This window comes from Engystomops pustulosus, chromosome 11 (genome assembly GCF_040894005.1).
Source record: "Engystomops pustulosus chromosome 11, aEngPut4.maternal, whole genome shotgun sequence".
NCBI lineage: Eukaryota > Metazoa > Chordata > Amphibia > Anura > Leptodactylidae > Engystomops > Engystomops pustulosus.
Window position 1 is genome coordinate 64,313,170 of NC_092421.1, and position 20,710 is coordinate 64,333,879.

The 20,710-nt window shown below is 42.8% G+C and overlaps 1 protein-coding gene across 1 annotated transcript in view; it reads left to right on the forward strand.

Annotated features, from left to right (window-relative positions):
- Window positions 1-20,710, forward strand: part of NRAP (nebulin related anchoring protein) — a 76,853-nt gene that overhangs the window by 36,148 nt on the left and 19,995 nt on the right. Inside the window, exons 16-18 of the mRNA XM_072129325.1 lie at window positions 20,099-20,203; window positions 20,294-20,401; window positions 20,544-20,645. Coding sequence (XP_071985426.1) covers window positions 20,099-20,203; window positions 20,294-20,401; window positions 20,544-20,645 — 315 coding nt within the window. The remainder of the gene's footprint in view (window positions 1-20,098; window positions 20,204-20,293; window positions 20,402-20,543; window positions 20,646-20,710) is intronic.

A 20,710-nucleotide genomic window follows, 5' to 3' on the forward strand; every position in this document is an offset into this window, starting at 1 on the left:
TGTCGGCTCCCGATGGGGTGATGACCCGGCCCCGGAAGAACCGGAGCTGGAAGGAGCCGCGGCTCGGCCGCCGGGCTCTGTTTATTTCTTCCTGGACCCCTCCGTGGTCCATGGCTCAGTTGAGCCCCCGGCTGGAACAGCCGACACCCCGGGCGACAGCGCTCCTCCCCCTGAAGGGCCGGAGGATGTTGCTGCACCTGCAGTACCCACTACTGCCACCGGGTGTCCCCAGCCGGAACCCATCCCCGCTGAGGATGTACAGGATCCCTTGCTGGAGCTGGATCTTGTCTTTGCTGAACCCAGCGATGCCGAGTAACCCCTGACGGGCTGAAAGCCTTCTTCAGGTACTGTGTATATATTGTATATCTGCTTTTTCCTACCCTATAGAGCCAGAGACTTTCCTGAGACTCTTACCCTTATTTATCTCAGTCAAGAGATTTTCCACTTTTCTGTGCTATGATAGCACCCTTTCTCTGCCACAGCAGGGAATGTCTTCAAAGGACTCTGTCCCTCTACACATAGAGGAGACCCTTTGCAACTTTATTGCACTTTTCCCCACATCAAGGGCTGTGCCCAGAAGATGGACTTTCCTATTGGAGACCTTCTGTGAGACTTTTGCCAGATACTACCAGGGAAAAGTTGCTATGTCTATTGACTATTATTTTGCACTTAATGCCTTCCTTTTTAGGTATGGACATTCTGCATGCACTCTTTATGCCTTTTCTTTGCAGGAAAAGAGACATTTACTATCGTGCTACCCTGATTAGCCTATCTACCTCTGTAACGTTTGTAACGTTCAAGATGGGTACCCATTGGGCTCCTAAGCCAATGTGAATTTATCTTAACCTGTTTGCACACTGTCATATTTGCCAGTAGTCTGCATTAACCCTTTCATAGGCTTTTCAGGTTGTAGTGTGGCTGTGTCGGACCGTCTTTTTGTAAAACACTGACCGCTACCTGATCCCTCAAACCGAGGTTTGCACGTGGGGGTAGTCCGTAAACTGCGGGTCCTAAGGGGACCGGGGGTGTTACGGAGTTAGCACCTGGATGCCACCCATACATGGGTAAGGATGCCAGTCAGGAGGTACTCGTGTCGCATATGCTAATGCAATGCAGATAGACACACTATATATTTGTCGCCAGGGAAGAAGTGTTTACATAACAAATATACAGGCCTTGGTGCAAGGAGTGGATTACAGGACATGACACCACACCTTTCCTACTGTACAGTTCGGTTTAATGGCGTCAGCGACCAACTGTCATACAGCTACATGTTTTTGTCTTAGCCCGACACCAACCCAGGTGCCTGTCTCCAGGACCATGGGCGGTTTGTCCCTACACCTCACATAGCCTGCACTTACCAGAAGTGCCCTTAGCCCCCTCTGTGCCCCAAAACATCTATAGTCGAGCCGAGGGCGGCTCTTTCAATTGCCCCCGGGGTATGCAACACCCTCGCCGATGCAATGGCGAAGGAGTGCTTGCGAATCAGCCCCACAGCATGTCATCACATCACACAGGGGACATTGCAGTGGTTAATCCTGCCTGGCAAGGCAGAAGTTAATTGTTCTGTGTGATGTAAGAGTCTAGTAACCAATCACATGTATTGCATCCTGTCTCTGTAAGCTGAGAGGTAATTGGAGGAGCAGCCACCACCTGACCAAGGGGAGATGATAAAACCCCTGGCCCAGAATGTTCGAGAGGCTTGAGACTTAGGACTTAAGAATGTGAGGAGTTAGTAGCTAGCTGAGCTGTAGCTCAGGGGGAGACTGGAGTCTCTCCAGTACAGGCTCTTAGGAGTCTGTACCCCTAGCACACCAGACCAGAGCAGGAAGAGCCTAGCCCCTGCCTCTGAAGAGTGGAACTAGGATTTAGTGTAGTGAGGAAAGGGGTATCATCCTACCTTTAAGGGTGATACCTGAAGCCCCTGAGAACAAGCTGAAGCATCCTACTAGGACACAGCTACCGCCCAGCCTGCCATCTGCATCCAGGCTGGTGCTCTACTCCTGCGGCTCCCTCCAAGTACCTCTCCAGCACTCCACCAATTTGTTCACGGCATGTTGCTGAAGTTCCTGCGGTTCCAATAAAGAACTGTAAGTTGTTTTCTTCAACCTTTGCCTCCGTCTGGTCCCTGCTACTACAACTACCATCATCACCGGCACCCTGTCCACCACACAGAGACTCACACTCGGGACATTAAGGGGTTGCCCCAGGGAGATCCGCTATAGCAGCCGCTCCCTCATCATTTCTTGCCAACACCACCCTGCTGGAGACCTGCCAGGCTGTAGGACAGCCCTCCGGTTACCCCGTACCAAGCACCGTGACACAAGCGTGCTTAGGCCGCAACCGCCAGCCACTCCGGTACTGCGGGCCCCGGCTGTCTCCAGGCCTCACCTCAAGGGCTAGGCCCCGGTGGGGGATGTTGCATATGCTGTGTATACAGGTGCTATTATGTGGGCAGTATAAGACAGCGGTAGTATATAGCAGTATATGCTGTGTATACAGGTGCTATTATGTGGGCAGTATAAGGCAGCGGTAGTATATAGCAGTATATTCTGTGTGTACAGGTGCTATTATGTGGGCAGTATAAGGCAGCGGTAGTATATAGCAGTATATTCTGTGTGTACAGGTGCTATTATGTGAGCAGTATAAGGCAGCGGTAGTATATAGCAGTATATGCTGTGTATACAGGTGCTATTATGTGGGCAGTATAAGGCAGCGGTAGTATATAGCAGTATATGCTGTGTGTACAGGTGCTATTATGTGGGCAGTATAAGGCAGCGGTAGTATATAGCAGTATATGCTGTGTATGCAGGTGCTATTATGTGGGCAGTATAAGGCAGCGGTAGTATATAGCAGTATATTCTGTGTATACAGGTGCTATTATGTGGGCAGTATAAGGCAGCGGTAGTATATAGCAGTATATGCTGTGTGTACAGGTGCTATTATGTTGGCAGTATAAGGCAGCAGTAGTATATAGCAGTATATGCTGTGTGTACAGGTGCTATTATGTGGGCAGTATAAGGCAGCGGTAGTATATAGCAGTATATGCTGTGTATACAGGTGCTATTATGTGGGCAGTATAAGGTAGCGGTAGTATATAGCAGTAAATGCTGTGTGTACAGGTGCTATTATGTGGGCAGTATAAGGCAGCGGTAGTATATAGCGGTATATGCTGTGTGTACAGGTGCTATTATGTGGGCAGTATAAGGCAGCGGTAGTATATAGCAGTATATGCTGTGTGTACAGGTGCTATTATGTGGGCAGTATAAGGCAGCGGTAGTATATAGCAGTATATACTGTGTGTACAGGTGCTATTATGTGGGCAGTATAAGGCAGCGGTAGTATATAGCAGTATATGCTGTGTGTACAGGTGCTATTATGTGGGCAGTATAAGGCAGCGGTAGTATATAGCAGTATATGCTGTGTATACAGGTGGTATTATGTGGGCAGTATAAGTCAGCGGTAGTATATAGCAGTATATGCTGTGTATACAGGTGCTATTATGTGGGCAGTATAAGGCAGCGGTAGTATATAGCAGTATATGCTGTGTATACAGGTGCTATTATGTGGGCAGTATAAGGCAGCGGTAGTATATAGCAGTATATGCTGTGTATACAGGTGCTATTATGTGGGCAGTATAAGGCAGCGGTAGTATATAGCAGTATATGCTGTGTATACAGGTGCTATTATGTGGGCAGTATAAGGCAGCGGTAGTATATAGCAGTATATGCTGTGTGTACAGGTGCTATTATGTGGGCAGTATAAGGCAGCGGTAGTATATAGCAGTATATGCTGTGTATACAGGTGCTATTATGTGGGCAGTATAAGGCAGCGGTAGTATATAGCAGTATATGCTGTGTGTACAGGTGCTATTATGTGGGCAGTATAAGGCAGCGGTAGTATATAGCAGTATATGCTGTGTGTACAGGTGCTATTATGTGGGCAGTATAAGGCATCGGTAGTATATAGCAGTATATACTGTGTATACAGGTGCTATTATGTGGGCAGTATAAGGCAGCGGTAGTATATAGCAGTATATTCTGTGTGTACAGGTGCTATTATGTGGGCAGTATAAGGCAGCGGTAGTATATAGCAGTATATGCTGTGTGTACAGGTGCTATTATGTGGGCAGTATAAGGCAGCGGTAGTATATAGCAGTATATGCTGTGTATACAGGTGCTATTATGTGGACAGTATAAGGCAGCGGTAGTATATAGCAGTATATGCTGTGTATGCAGGTGCTATTATGTGGGCAGTATAAGGCAGCGGTAGTATATAGCAGTATATGCTGTGTATGCAGGTGCTATTATGTGGGCAGTATAAGGCAGCGGTAGTATATAGCAGTATATGCTGTGTATACAGGTGCTATTATGTGGGCAGTATAAGGCAGCGGTAGTATATAGCAGTATATGCTGTGTATACAGGTGCTATTATGTGGGCAGTATAAGGCAGCGGTAGTATATAGCAGTATATGCTGTGTGTACAGGTGCTATTATGTGGGCAGTATAAGGCAGCGGTAGTATATAGCAGTATATGCTGTGTGTACAGGTGCTATTATGTGGGCAGTATAAGGCAGCGGTAGTATATAGCAGTATATGCTGTGTGTACAGGTGCTATTATGTGGGCAGTATAAGGCAGCGGTAGTATATAGCAGTATATGCTGTGTGTACAGGTGCTATTATGTGGGCAGTATAAGGCAGCGGTAGTATATAGCAGTATATGCTGTGTATACAGGTGCTATTATGTGGGCAGTATAAGGCAGCGGTAGTATATAGCAGTATATGCTGTGTGTACAGGTGCTATTATGTGGGCAGTATAAGGCAGCGGTAGTATATAGCAGTATATGCTGTGTATACAGGTGCTATTATGTGGGCAGTATAAGGCAGCGGTAGTATATAGCAGTATATGCTGTGTGTACAGGTGCTATTATGTGGGCAGTATAAGTCAGCGGTAGTATATAGCAGTATATGCTGTGTATACAGGTGCTATTATGTGGGCAGTATAAGGCAGTGGTAGTATATAGCAGTATATGCTGTGTGTACAGGTGGTATTATGTGGGCAGTATAAGGCAGCGGTAGTATATAGCAGTATATGCTGTGTGTACAGGTGCTATTATGTGGGCAGTATAAGGCAGCGGTAGTATATAGCAGTATATTCTGTGTATACAGGTGCTATTATGTGGGCAGTATAAGGCAGCGGTAGTATATAGCAGTATATGCTGTGTATACAGGTGCTATTATGTGGGCAGTATAAGGCAGCGGTAGTATATAGCAGTATATGCTGTGTGTACAGGTGCTATTATGTGGGCAGTATAAGGCAGCGGTAGTATATAGCAGTATATGCTGTGTGTACAGGTGCTATTATGTGGGCAGTATAAGGCAGCGGTAGTATATAGCAGTATATGCTGTGTGTACAGGTGCTATTATGTGGGCAGTATAAGGCAGCGGTAGTATATAGCAGTATATGCTGTGTATACAGGTGCTATTATGTGGGCAGTATAAGGCAGCAGTAGTATATAGCAGTATATGCTGTGTGTACAGGTGCTATTATGTGGGCAGTATAAGGCAGCGGTAGTATATAGCAGTATATGCTGTGTATACAGGTGCTATTATGTGGGCAGTATAAGGCAGCGGTAGTATATAGCAGTATATGCTGTGTGTACAGGTGCTATTATGTGGGCAGTATAAGGCAGCGGTAGTATATAGCAGTATATGCTGTGTGTACAGGTGCTATTATGTGGGCAGTATAAGGCAGCGGTAGTATATAGCAGTATATGCTGTGTATACAGGTGCTATTATGTGGGCAGTATAAGGCAGCGGTAGTATATAGCAGTATATGCTGTGTATACAGGTGCTATTATGTGGGCAGTATAAGGCAGCGGTAGTATATAGCAGTATATGCTGTGTATACAGGTGCTATTATGTGGGCAGTATAAGGCAGCGGTAGTATATAGCAGTATATGCTGTGTGTACAGGTGCTATTATGTGGGCAGTATAAGGCAGCGGTAGTATATAGCAGTATATGCTGTGTATACAGGTGCTATTATGTGGGCAGTATAAGGCAGCGGTAGTATATAGCAGTATATGCTGTGTGTACAGGTGCTATTATGTGGGCAGTATAAGGCAGCGGTAGTATATAGCAGTATATGCTGTGTGTACAGGTGCTATTATGTGGACAGTATAAGGCAGCGGTAGTATATAGCAGTATATGCTGTGTGTACAGGTGCTATTATGGGCAGTATAAGGCAGCGGTAGTATATAGCAGTATATGCTGTGTGTACAGGTGCTATTATGTGGGCAGTATAAGGCAGCGGTAGTGTATAGCAGTATATGCTGTGTGTACAGGTGCTATTATGTGGACAGTATAAGGCAGCGGTAGTATATAGCAGTATATGCTGTGTGTACAGGTGCTATTATGTGGGCAGTATAAGGCAGCGGTAGTATATAGCAGTATATGCTGTGTATACAGGTGCTATTATGTGGGCAGTATAAGGCAGCGGTAGTATATAGCAGTATATGCTGTGTATACAGGTGCTATTATGTGGGCAGTATAAGGCAGCGGTAGTATATAGCAGTATATGCTGTGTGTACAGGTGCTATTATGTGGGCAGTATAAGGCAGCGGTAGTATATAGCAGTATATGCTGTGTATACAGGTGCTATTATGTGGGCAGTATAAGGCAGCGGTAGTATATAGCAGTATATGCTGTGTGTACAGGTGCTATTATGGGCAGTATAAGGCAGCGGTAGTATATAGCAGTATATGCTGTGTGTACAGGTGCTATTATGTGGGCAGTATAAGGCAGCGGTAGTATATAGCAGTATATGCTGTGTGTACAGGTGCTATTATGTGGGCAGTATAAGGCAGCGGTAGTATATAGCAGTATATTCTGTGTGTACAGGTGCTATTATGTGGGCAGTATAAGGCAGCGGTAGTATATAGCAGTATATGCTGTGTGTACAGGTGCTATTATGTGGGCAGTATAAGGCAGCGGTAGTATATAGCAGTATATTCTGTGTATACAGGTGCTATTATGTGGGCAGTATAAGGCAGCGGTAGTATATAGCAGTATATGCTGTGTATGCAGGTGCTATTATGTGGGCAGTATAAGGCAGCGGTAGTATATAGCAGTATATGCTGTGTGTACAGGTGCTATTATGTGGGCAGTATAAGGCAGCGGTAGTATATAGCAGTATATGCTGTGTATACAGGTGCTATTATGGGCAGTATAAGGCAGCGGTAGTATATAGCAGTATATGCTGTGTGTACAGGTGCTATTATGTGGGCAGTATAAGGCAGCGGTAGTATATAGCAGTATATGCTGTGTGTACAGGTGCTATTATGTGGGCAGTATAAGGCAGCGGTAGTATATAGCAGTATATGCTGTGTGTACAGGTGCTATTATGTGGACAGTATAAGGCAGCGGTAGTATATAGCAGTATATTCTGTGTGTACAGGTGCTATTATGTGGGCAGTATAAGGCAGCGGTAGTATATAGCAGTATATGCTGTGTGTACAGGTGCTATTATGTGGGCAGTATAAGGCAGCGGTAGTATATAGCAGTATATGCTGTGTATACAGGTGCTATTATGTGGGCAGTATAAGGCAGCGGTAGTATATAGCAGTATATGCTGTGTGTACAGGTGCTATTATGTGGGCAGTATAAGGCAGCGGTAGTATATAGCAGTATATGCTGTGTGTACAGGTGGTATTATGTGGGCAGTATAAGTCAGCGGTAGTATATAGCAGTATATACTGTGTGTACAGGTGCTATTATGTGGGCAGTATAAGGCAGCGGTAGTATATAGCAGTATATGCTGTGTGTACAGGTGGTATTATGTGGGCAGTATAAGGCAGCGGTAGTATATAGCAGTATATGCTGTGTGTACAGGTGCTATTATGTGGGCAGTATAAGGCAGCGGTAGTATATAGCAGTATATGCTGTGTGTACAGGTGCTATTATGTGGGCAGTATAAGGCAGCGGTAGTATATAGCAGTATATGCTGTGTATACAGGTGCTACTATGTGGGCAGTATAAGGCAGCGGTAGTATATAGCAGTATATGCTGTGTATACAGGTGCTATTATGGGCAGTATAAGGCAGCGGTAGTATATAGCAGTATATGCTGTGTGTACAGGTGCTATTATGTGGACAGTATAAGGCAGCGGTAGTATATAGCAGTATATGCTGTGTATACAGGTGCTATTATGTGGGCAGTATAAGGCAGCGGTAGTATATATAGCAGTATATGCTGTGTATACAGGTGCTATTATGTGGGCAGTATAAGGCAGCGGTAGTATATAGCAGTATATGCTGTGTGTACAGGTGCTATTATGTGGGCAGTATAAGGCAGCGGTAGTATATAGCAGTATATTCTGTGTGTACAGGTGCTATTATGTGGGCAGTATAAGGCAGCGGTAGTATATAGCAGTATATGCTGTGTGTACAGGTGCTATTATGTGGGCAGTATAAGGCAGCGGTAGTATATAGCAGTATATGCTGTGTATACAGGTGCTATTATGTGGGCAGTATAAGGCAGCGGTAGTATATAGCAGTATATGCTGTGTATACAGGTGCTATTATGGGCAGTATAAGGCAGCGGTAGTATATAGCAGTATATGCTGTGTATATAGGTGCTATTATGTGGGCAGTATAAGGCAGCAGTAGTATATATAGCAGTATATGCTGTGTATACAGGTGCTATTATGTGGGCAGTATAAGGCAGCGGTAGTATATAGCAGTATATTCTGTGTATACAGGTGCTATTATGTGGGCAGTATAAGGCAGCGGTAGTATATAGCAGTATATGCTGTGTGTACAGGTGCTATTATGTGGACAGTATAAGGCAGCGGTAGTATATAGCAGTATATGCTGTGTATACAGGTGCTATTATGTGGGCAGTATAAGGCAGCGGTAGTATATAGCAGTATATGCTGTGTATACAGGTGCTATTATGGGCAGTATAAGGCAGCGGTAGTATATATCAGTATATTCTGTGTATACAGGTGCTATTATGTGGGCAGTATAAGGCAGCGGTAGTATATAGCAGTATATGCTGTGTGTACAGGTGCTATTATGTGGGCAGTATAAGGCAGCGGTAGTATATAGCAGTATATGCTGTGTATACAGGTGCTATTATGTGGGCAGTATAAGGCAGCGGTAGTATATAGCAGTATATGCTGTGTATACAGGTGCTATTATGTGGGCAGTATAAGGCAGCGGTAGTATATAGCAGTATATGCTGTGTATACAGGTGCTATTATGTGGGCAGTATAAGGCAGCGGTAGTATATAGCAGTATATGCTGTGTATACAGGTGCTATTATGTGGGCAGTATAAGGCAGTGGTAGTATATAGCAGTATATGCTGTGTGTACAGGTGCTATTATGTGGGCAGTATAAGGCAGCGGTAGTATATAGCAGTATATTCTGTGTGTACAGGTGCTATTATGTGGGCAGTATAAGGCAGCGGTAGTATATAGCAGTATATGCTGTGTATACAGGTGCTATTATGTGGACAGTATAAGGCAGCGGTAGTATATAGCAGTATATGCTGTGTATACAGGTGCTATTATGTGGACAGTATAAGGCAGCGGTAGTATATAGCAGTATATGCTGTGTATGCAGGTGCTATTATGTGGGCAGTATAAGGCAGCGGTAGTATATAGCAGTATATTCTGTGTATACAGGTGCTATTATGTGGGCAGTATAAGGCAGCGGTAGTATATAGCAGTATATGCTGTGTGTACAGGTGCTATTATGTGGGCAGTATAAGGCAGCGGTAGTATATAGCAGTATATTCTGTGTGTACAGGTGCTATTATGTGGGCAGTATAAGGCAGCGGTAGTATATAGCAGTATATGCTGTGTGTACAGGTGCTATTATGTGGGCAGTATAAGGCAGCGGTAGTATATAGCAGTATATGCTGTGTATACAGGTGCTATTATGTGGGCAGTATAAGGCAGCGGTAGTATATAGCAGTATATGCTGTGTGTACAGGTGCTATTATGTGGGCAGTATAAGGCAGCGGTAGTATATAGCAGTATATGCTGTGTGTACAGGTGCTATTATGTGGGCAGTATAAGGCAGCGGTAGTATATAGCAGTATATGCTGTGTATACAGGTGCTATTATGTGGGCAGTATAAGGCAGCGGTAGTATATAGCAGTATATGCTGTGTGTACAGGTGCTATTATGTGGGCAGTATAAGGCAGCGGTAGTATATAGCAGTATATGCTGTGTATACAGGTGCTATTATGTGGGCAGTATAAGGCAGCGGTAGTATATAGCAGTATATGCTGTGTATACAGGTGCTATTATGTGGGCAGTATAAGGCAGCGGTAGTATATAGCAGTATATGCTGTGTGTACAGGTGCTATTATGTGGGCAGTATAAGGCAGCGGTAGTATATAGCAGTATATACTGTGTATACAGGTGCTATTATGTGGGCAGTATAAGGCAGCGGTAGTATATAGCAGTATATGCTGTGTATACAGGTGCTATTATGGGCAGTATAAGGCAGCGGTAGTATATAGCAGTATATGTTGTGTATACAGGTGCTATTATGTGGGCAGTATAAGGCAGCGGTAGTGTATAGCAGTATATGCTGTGTGTACAGGTGCTATTATGTGGGCAGTATAAGGCAGCGGTAGTATATAGCAGTATATGCTGTGTATACAGGTGCTATTATGGGCAGTATAAGGCAGCGGTAGTATATAGCAGTATATGCTGTGTATACAGGTGCTATTATGTGGGCAGTATAAGGCAGCGGTAGTATATAGCAGTATATGCTGTGTATACAGGTGCTATTATATGGGCAGTATAAGGCAGCGGTAGTATATAGCAGTATATGCTGTGTATACAGGTGCTATTATGGGCAGTATAAGGCAGCGGTAGTATATAGCAGTATATGCTGTGTGTACAGGTGCTATTATGTGGGCAGTATAAGGCAGCGGTAGTATATAGCAGTATATGCTGTGTGTACAGGTGCTATTATGTGGGCAGTATAAGGCAGCGGTAGTATATAGCAGTATATGCTGTGTATACAGGTGCTATTATGTGGGCAGTATAAGGCAGCGGTAGTATATAGCAGAATATTCTGTGTGTACAGGTGCTATTATGGGCAGTATAAGGCAGCGGTAGTATATAGCAGTATATGCTGTGTATACAGGTGCTATTATGGGCAGTATAAGGCAGCGGTAGTATATAGCAGTATATGCTGTGTATACAGGTGCTATTATGGGCAGTATAAGGCAGCGGTAGTATATAGCAGTATATGCTGTGTATACAGGTGCTATTATGGGCAGTATAAGGCAGCGGTAGTATGAGGACAGGGGGCTATAAGGCAACATTGACACTTTTTGTGCTTTACAAGACAGAATTAGCACTTTGACGTTATATTATGATCCTTGTATGTGGCACCATGGACACTATATAGTGGTGTTTTGTGTTCTGTATATGGCAGTATTACCTTAGCACTATATGATGATCTTATCGGGCTGATATATGGCAGCATTGGCAACGTACGGTGGTATTATGTGTTCTGTGCTGCATTGGCACTCAATAGTGTTATGTGTGCTGTAATGGCAGTATTATTATGGCATTATAAGGTGGTATTATGTGTTCTCTATATGGCACAGTATTGCCTTGGCACTATATGGTAGTTATATCAGGTCTGTATATAGCACTATATGATTGTATTATCAGGTCTGTATATGGCAGTATTGTGTTGGCACTATATGGTGGTTATATCAGGTCTGTATATAGCACTATATGGCTGTATTATCAGGTCTGTATATGGCAGTATTGTGTTGGCACTATATGGCTGTATTATCAGGGCTGTATATGGCAGCATTGTGTTGGCACTATATGGTGGTATTATCAGGTCTGTACATGGCAGTATTGTGTTGGCACTATATGGTAGTATTATCAGGTCTGTACATGGCAGTATTGTGTTGGCACTATATGGTAGTATTATCAGGTCTGTATATGGCAGCATTGTGTTGTCACTATATGATTGTATTATCAGGTCTGTACATGGCAGTATTGTGTTGGCACTATATGGTGGCATTATCAGGTCTGTACATGGCAGTATTGTGTTGGCACTATATGGTAGTATTATCAGGGCTGTATATGGCAGCATTGTGTTGGCACTATATGGTAGTATTATCAGGGCTGTATATGGCAGCATTGTGTTGGCACTATATGGCTGTATTATCAGGTCTGTACATGGCAGTATTGTGTTGGCACTATATGGTAGTATTATCAGGGCAGAATATGGCAGTATTGTGTTGGCACTATATGGCTGTATTATCAGGTCTGTACATGGCAGTATTGTGTTGGCACTATATGATTGTATTATCAGGTCTGTACATGGCAGTATTGTGTTGGCACTATATGGTGGTATTATCAGGGCAGTATATGGCAGCATTGTGTTGGCACTATATGGTGGTATTATCAGGTCTGTACATGGCAGTATTGTGTTGGCACTATATGGTGGTATTATCAGGTCTGTATATGGCAGTATTGTGTTGGCACTATATGGTAGTATTATCAGGGCTGTATATGGCAGCATTGTGTTGGCACTATATGATTGTATTATCAGGTCTGTATATGGCAGTATTGTGTTGGCACTATATGGTAGTATTATCAGGGCTGTATATGGCAGCATTGTGTTGGCACTATATGGTGGTATTATCAGGTCTGTACATGGCAGTATTGTGATGGCACTATATGATTGTATTATCAGGTCTGTACATGGCAGTATTGTGTTGGCACTATATGATTGTATTATCAGGTCTGTACATGGCAGTATTGTGTTGGCACTATATGGCTGTATTATCAGGTCTGTACATGGCAGTATTGTGTTGGCACTATATGGTGGTATTATCAGGGCAGTATATGGCAGCATTGTGTTGGCACTATATGGTGGTATTATCAGGTCTGTACATGGCAGTATTGTGTTGGCACTATATGGTAGTATTATCAGGTCTGTACATGGCAGTATTGTGTTGGCACTATATGGTGGTATTATCAGGTCTGTATATGGCAGTATTGTGTTGGCACTTTATGGCTGTATTATCAGGTCTGTATATGGCAGTATTGTGTTGGCACTATATGGCTGTATTATCAGGTCTGTACATGGCAGTATTGTGTTGGCACTATATGGCTGTATTATCAGGTCTGTATATGGCAGTATTGTGTTGGCACTATATGGCTGTATTATCAGGTCTGTACATGGCAGCATTGTGTTGGCACTATATGGTGGTAATATCAGGTCTGTATATGGCAGTATTGTGTTGGCACTATATGGTAGTATTATCAGGTCTGTATATGGCAGTATTGTGTTGGCACTATATGGTAGTATTATCAGGTCTGTACATGGCAGCATTGTGTTGGCACTATATGGTAGTATTATCAGGTCTGTACATGGCAGCATTGTGTTGGCACTATATGGTAGTATTATCAGGTCTTTACATGGCAGTATTGTGTTGGCACTATATGGTAGTATTATCAGGTCTGTATATGGCAGTATTGTGTTGGCACTATATGGCTGTATTATCAGGTCTGTACATGGCAGTATTGTGTTGGCACTATATGGTAGTATTATCAGGTCTGTATATGGCAGTATTGTGTTGGCACTATATGGTGGTATTATCAGGTCTGTATATGGCAGTATTGTGTTGGCACTATATGGTATTATCAGGTCTGTATATGACAGCATTGTGTTGGCACTATAAGGTATTATCAGGTCTGTACATGGCAGTATTGTGTTGGCACTATATGGTAGTATTATCAGGCCTGTATATGGCAGTATTGTGTTGGCACTATATGGTATCATCAGGTCTGTATATGGCAGCATTGTGTTTGCACTATATGATTTTATTGTCAGGTCTGTATATGGCAGTATTGTGTTGGCACTATATGGTGGTATTATCAGGGCTGTATATGGCAGTATTGTGTTGGCACTATATGGTGGTATTATCAGGTCTGTATATGGCAGCATTGTGTTGGCACTATATGGTGGTATTATCAGGTCTGTACATGGCAGCATTGTGTTGGCACTATATGGTGGTATTATCAGGTCTGTATATGACACTAAATGATTCTATTAACAGGGTTGTATATGGCAGTATTGTGTTGGCACTATATGGTGGTATTATCAGGGCTGTATATGGCAGCATTGTGTTGGCACTATATGGTGGTATTATCAGGTCTGTATATGGCAGTATTGTGTTTGCACCATATGGCTGTATTATCAGGTCTGTATATGGCAGCATTGTGTTGGCACTATATGGTGGTATTATCAGGTCTGTACATGGCAGTATTGTGTTGGCACTATATGGCTGTATTATCAGGTCTGTACATGGCAGTATTGTGTTGGCACTATATGGCTGTATTATCAGGTCTGTATATGGCAGTATTGTGTTGGCACTATATGGCTGTATTATCAGGTCTGTATATGGCAGCATTGTGTTGGCACTATATGGCTGTATTATCAGGTCTGTATATGGCAGTATTGTGTTGACTCTATATGGTGGTATTATCAGGTCTGTATATGGCAGTATTGTGTTGGCACTATATGGTAGTATTATCAGGTCTGTACATGGCAGTATTGTGTTGGCACTATATGGCTGTATTATCAGGTCTGTACATGGCAGTATTGTGTTGGCACTATATGGCTGTATTATCAGGTCTGTATATGGCAGTATTGTGTTGGCACTATATGGCTGTATTATCAGGTCTGTATATGGCAGCATTGTGTTGGCACTATATGGTGGTATTATCAGGTCTGTACATGGCAGTATTGTGTTGGCTATATATGGTGGTATTATCAGGTCTGTATATGGCAGTATTGTGTTGGCACTATATGGCTGTATTATCTGGGCAGTATATGGCAGCATTGTGTTGGCACTATATGGTGGTATTATCAGGTCTGTATATGGCAGTATTGTGTTGGCACTATATGGTGGTATTATCAGGTCTGTACATAGCAGTATTGTGTTGGCACTATATGGCTGTATTATCAGGTCTGTACATGGCAGTATTGTGTTGGCACTATATGGTAGTATTATCAGGTCTGTATATGGCAGTATTGTGTTGGCACTATATGGTGGTATTATCAGGTCTGTATATGGCAGTATTGTGTTGGCACTATATGGTATTATCAGGTCTGTACATGGCAGCATTGTGTTGGCACTATATGGTAGTATTATCAGGCCTGTATATGGCAGTATTGTGTTGGCACTATATGGTATCATCAGGTCTGTATATGGCAGCATTGTGTTTGCACTATATGATTTTATTGTCAGGTCTGTATATGGCAGTATTGTGTTGGCACTATATGGTAGTATTATCAGGTCTGTACATGGCAGTATTGTGTTGGCACTATATGGTGGTATTATCAGGGCTGTATATGGCAGTATTGTGTTGGCACTATATGGTGGTATTATCAGGTCTGTATATGGCAGCATTGTGTTGGCACTATATGGTGGTATTATCAGGTCTGTACATGGCAGCATTGTGTTGGCACTATATGGTGGTATTATCAGGTCTGTATATGACACTAAATGATTGTATTAACAGGGTTGTATATGGCAGTATTGTGTTGGCACTATATGGTGGTATTATCAGGGCTGTATATGGCAGCATTGTGTTGGCACTATATGGTGGTATTATCAGGTCTGTATATGGCAGTATTGTGTTTGCACCATATGGCTGTATTATCAGGTCTGTATATGGCAGCATTGTGTTGGCACTATATGGTGGTATTATCAGGTCTGTACATGGCAGTATTGTGTTGGCACTATATGGCTGTATTATCAGGTCTGTACATGGCAGTATTGTGTTGGCACTATATGGCTGTATTATCAGGTCTGTATATGGCAGTATTGTGTTGGCACTATATGGCTGTATTATCAGGTCTGTATACGGCAGCATTGTGTTGGCACTATATGGCTGTATTATCAGGTCTGTATATGGCAGTATTGTGTTGACTCTATATGGTGGTATTATCAGGTCTGTATATGGCAGTATTGTGTTGGCACTATATGGTAGTATTATCAGGTCTGTACATGGCAGTATTGTGTTGGCACTATATGGCTGTATTATCAGGGCTGTACATGGCAGTATTGTGTTGGCACTATATGGTGGTATTATCAGGTCTGTATATGGCAGTATTGTGTTGGCACTATATGGTAGTATTATCAGGTCTGTATATGGCAGCATTGTGTTGGCACTATATGGTAGTATTATCAGGTCTGTACATGGCAGTATTGTGTTGGCACTATATGATTGTATTATCAGGTCTGTATATGGCAGTATTGTGTTGGCACTATATGGTAGTATTATCAGGTCTGTACATGGCAGTATTGTGTTGGCACTATATGATTGTATTATCAGGTCTGTACATGGCAGTATTGTGTTGGCACTATATGATTGTATTATCAGGTCTGTATATGGCAGTATTGTGTTGGCACTATTTGGTAGTATTATCAGGTCTGTATATGGCAGCATTGTGTTGGCACTATATGGTAGTATTATCAGGTCTGTACATGGCAGTATTGTGTTGGCACTATATGGCTGTATTATCAGGTCTGTACATGGCAGTATTGTGTTGGCACTATATGGCTGTATTATCAGGTCTGTATATGGCAGTATTGTGTTGGCACTATATGGCTGTATTATCAGGTCTGTATATGGCAGCATTGTGTTGGCACTATATGGTGGTATTATCAGGTCTTTACATGGCAGTATTGTGTTGGCTATATATGGTGGTATTATCAGGTCTGTATATGGCAGTATTGTGTTGGCACTATATGGCTGTATTATCAGGGCAGTATATGGCAGCATTGTGTTGGCACTATATGGTGGTATTATCAGGTCTGTATATGGCAGTATTGTGTTGGCACTATATGGTGGTATTATCAGGTCTGTACATGGCAGTATTGTGTTGGCACTATATGGCTGTATTATCAGGGTTGCATATGGCAGTATTGTGTTGGCACTATATGGCTGTATTATCAGGTCTGTACATGGCAGTATTGTGTTGGCACTATATGGCTGTATTATCAGGTCTGTATATGGCAGTATTGTGTTGGCACTATATGGCTGTATTATCAGGTCTGTATATGGCAGTATTGTGTTGGCACTATATGGCTGTATTATCAGGTCTGTATATGGCAGTATTGTGTTGTCACTATATGGCTGTATTATCAGGGTTGTATATGGCAGTATTGTGTTGGCACTATATGGTGGTATTATCAGGTCTGTACATGGCAGTATTGTGTTGGCACTATATGGCTGTATTATCAGGACAGTATATGGCAGCATTGTGTTGGCACTATATGGTGGTATTATCAGGTCTGTATATGGCAGTATTGTGTTGGCACTATATGGCTGTATTATCAGGTCTGTATATGGCAGTATTGTGTTGGCACTATATGGCTGTATTATCAGGGTTGTATATGGCTGTATTGTGTTGGCACTGTATGGTAGTATTATCAGGTCTGTACATGGCAATATTGTATTGGCACTATATGGTGGTATTATCAGGTCTGTATATGGCAGTATTGTGTTGGCACTATATGGCTGTATTATCAGGTCTGTACATGGCAGTATTGTGTTGGCACTATATGGCTGTATTATCAGGTCTGTATATGGCAGTATTGTGTTGGCACTATATGGCTGTATTATCAGGTCTGTATATGGCAGCATTGTGTTGGCACTATATGGTGGTATTATCAGGTCTGTACATGGCAGTATTGTGTTGGCTATATATGGTGGTATTATGAGGTCTGTATATGGCAGTATTGTGTTGGCACTATATGGCTGTATTATCAGGGCAGTATATGGCAGCATTGTGTTGGCACTATATGGTGGTATTATCAGGTCTGTATATGGCAGTATTGTGTTGGCACTATATGGTGGTATTATCAGGTCTGTACATAGCAGTATTGTGTTTGCACTATATGGCTGTATTATCAGGTCTGTACATGGCAGTATTGTGTTGGCACTATATGGTAGTATTATCAGGTCTGTATATGGCAGTATTGTGTTGGCACTATATGGTGGTATTATAAGGTCTGTATATGGCAGTATTGTGTTGGCACTATATGGTATTATCAGGTCTGTATATGACAGCATTGTGTTGGCACTATAAGGTATTATCAGGTCTGTACATGGCAGTATTGTGTTGGCACTATATGGTAGTATTATCAGGCCTGTATATGGCAGTATTGTGTTGGCACTATATGGTATCATCAGGTCTGTATATGGCAGCATTGTGTTTGCACTATATGATTTTATTGTCAGGTCTGTGTATGGCAGTATTGTGTTGGCACTATATGGTAGTATTATCAGGTCTGTACATGGCAGTATTGTGTTGGCACTATATGGTGGTATTATCAGGGCTGTATATGGCAGCATTGTGTTGGCACTATATGGTGGTATTATCAGGTCTGTATATGGCAGTATTGTGTTGGCACTATATGGCTGTATTATCAGGTCTGTATATGGCAGTATTGTGTTGGCACTATATGGCTGTATTATCAGGGTTGTATATGGCTGTATTGTGTTGGCACTGTATGGTAGTATTATCAGGTCTGTACATGGCAATATTGTATTGGCACTATATGGTGGTATTATCAGGTCTGTATATGGCAGTATTGTGTTGGCACTATATGGTGGTATTATCAGGTCTGTACATGGCAGTATTGTGTTGGCACTATATGGTAGTATTATCAGGGCAGTATATGGCAGTATTGTGTTGGCACTATATGGTGGTATTATCAGGTCTGTACATGGCAGCATTGTGTTGGCACTATATGGTGGTATTATCAGGTCTGTACATGGCAGTATTGTGTTGGCACTATATGGCTGTATTATCATGTCTGTATATGGCAGTATTGTGTTGGCACTATATGGCTGTATTATCAGGTCTGTATATGGCAGTATTGTGTTGGCACTATATGGCTGTATTATCAGGTCTGTATATGGCAGTATTGTGTTGGCACTATATGGCTGTATTATCAGGTCTGTATATGGCAGTATTGTGTTGGCACTATATGGTGGTATTATCAGGTCTGTACATGGCAGTATTGTGTTGGCACTATATGGTGGTATTATCAGGTCTGTACATGGCAGTATTGTGTTGGCACTATATGGCTGTATTATCAGGTCTGTATATGGCAGTATTGTGTTGGCACTATATGGCTGTATTATCAGGTCTGTATATGGCAGTATTGTGTTGGCACTATATGGTAGTATTATCAGGTCTGTACATGGCAGTATTGTGTTGCCACTATATGGTAGTATTATCAGGTCTGTACATGGCAGTATTGTGTTGGCACTATATGGCTGTATTATCAGGTCTGTATATGGCAGTATTGTGTTGGCACTATATGGCTGTATTATCAGGTCTGTACATGGCAGTATTGTGTTTGCACTATATGGTGGTATTATCAGGGCAGTATATGGCAGCATTGTGTTGGCACTATATGGTGGTATTATCAGGTCTGTACATGGCAGTATTGTGTTGGCACTACATGGTAGTATTATCAGGTATGTACATGGCAGTATTGTGTTGGCACTATATGGCTGTATTATCAGGTCTGTACATGGCAGTATTGTGTTGGCACTATATGGTGGTATTATCAGGTCTGTATATGGGAGTATTGTGTTCGGGATCCTTACATTGGTTGTTGCCCGGGGAATCATCAATTATAAACTCCTTCTTATGGTGACAACAAAGAGCCAAATCCAGAAGTCTCCCCAACTGTGTGACCCTTTTCTAATACATTATGAATCACAAACTTTCACCATTTGGCGACAGTGACCAAAAACATTCTAATTTACGTACAGAAGCCGAAAACCTATCATACCCTTATATTTCTCACAGCTGCGGCTTTGTTGCATTTGTATTCGGTCTAGACAATCCTCTTGAAGGCAAACAGTGTAGACTCCAGACAAACAAATCTGGACAGAAGAAATATTTGTGTTACTGAGCTGCTAGGAAGACTATCTAGACTGGATACATTGTAACAGATCTTCAGCTGTGAGAGGTCAGGATGGAATATAGATCTTGCACTTTTGTGTCTCTTCAGCTGAATTACAGGGCAAAGTATGAGAAATCCAAGACCCATTACACCCTGCCCCAGGACGTCCCTGAGATGGTGAAGGCCAAGGCCAACGCTGAGCTCTACAGCGAGGTACGGGAAGCCATGGGCAATACTGGGCGAGTGCCAGGGCCCGGGGGCCACAGGCGACCACCGACACTCAGATGTTCTTCTTCCTTCCAGAACAAGTACAAGGAGGAATGGAAGAAGAGCAAAGGCCAGAACTTTGAGATGAGCCTGGATGACCTGACCATGAAGTCTGCCAAAGCCTCCGGGGACCTCGCAAGTGATGTAAGTATGCAGCTTTGGATGTGACTGGAGCATAGAACATGACACAACAGCACGACCAAGGAAAATACTCAACTTTTGAAGGCAGCTTTGGATGTGACTATAGCACAAGATATCATTTTTTTTCGTTTTGAATCACTTGCAGATCAAATACAAGGAGGAATATGAGAAAAGCAAAGGAAAAGCAGCAGCCACAAGTGACTCTCGACTCCTCCATTCTCTGCAAGTGGGAAAGCTGAGTAGTGAGGTAGAGCTACCTTCATGGTATTAACCCCATCAAAGGAGATGTCACCCAGCTTTCCTAGAGCCCTG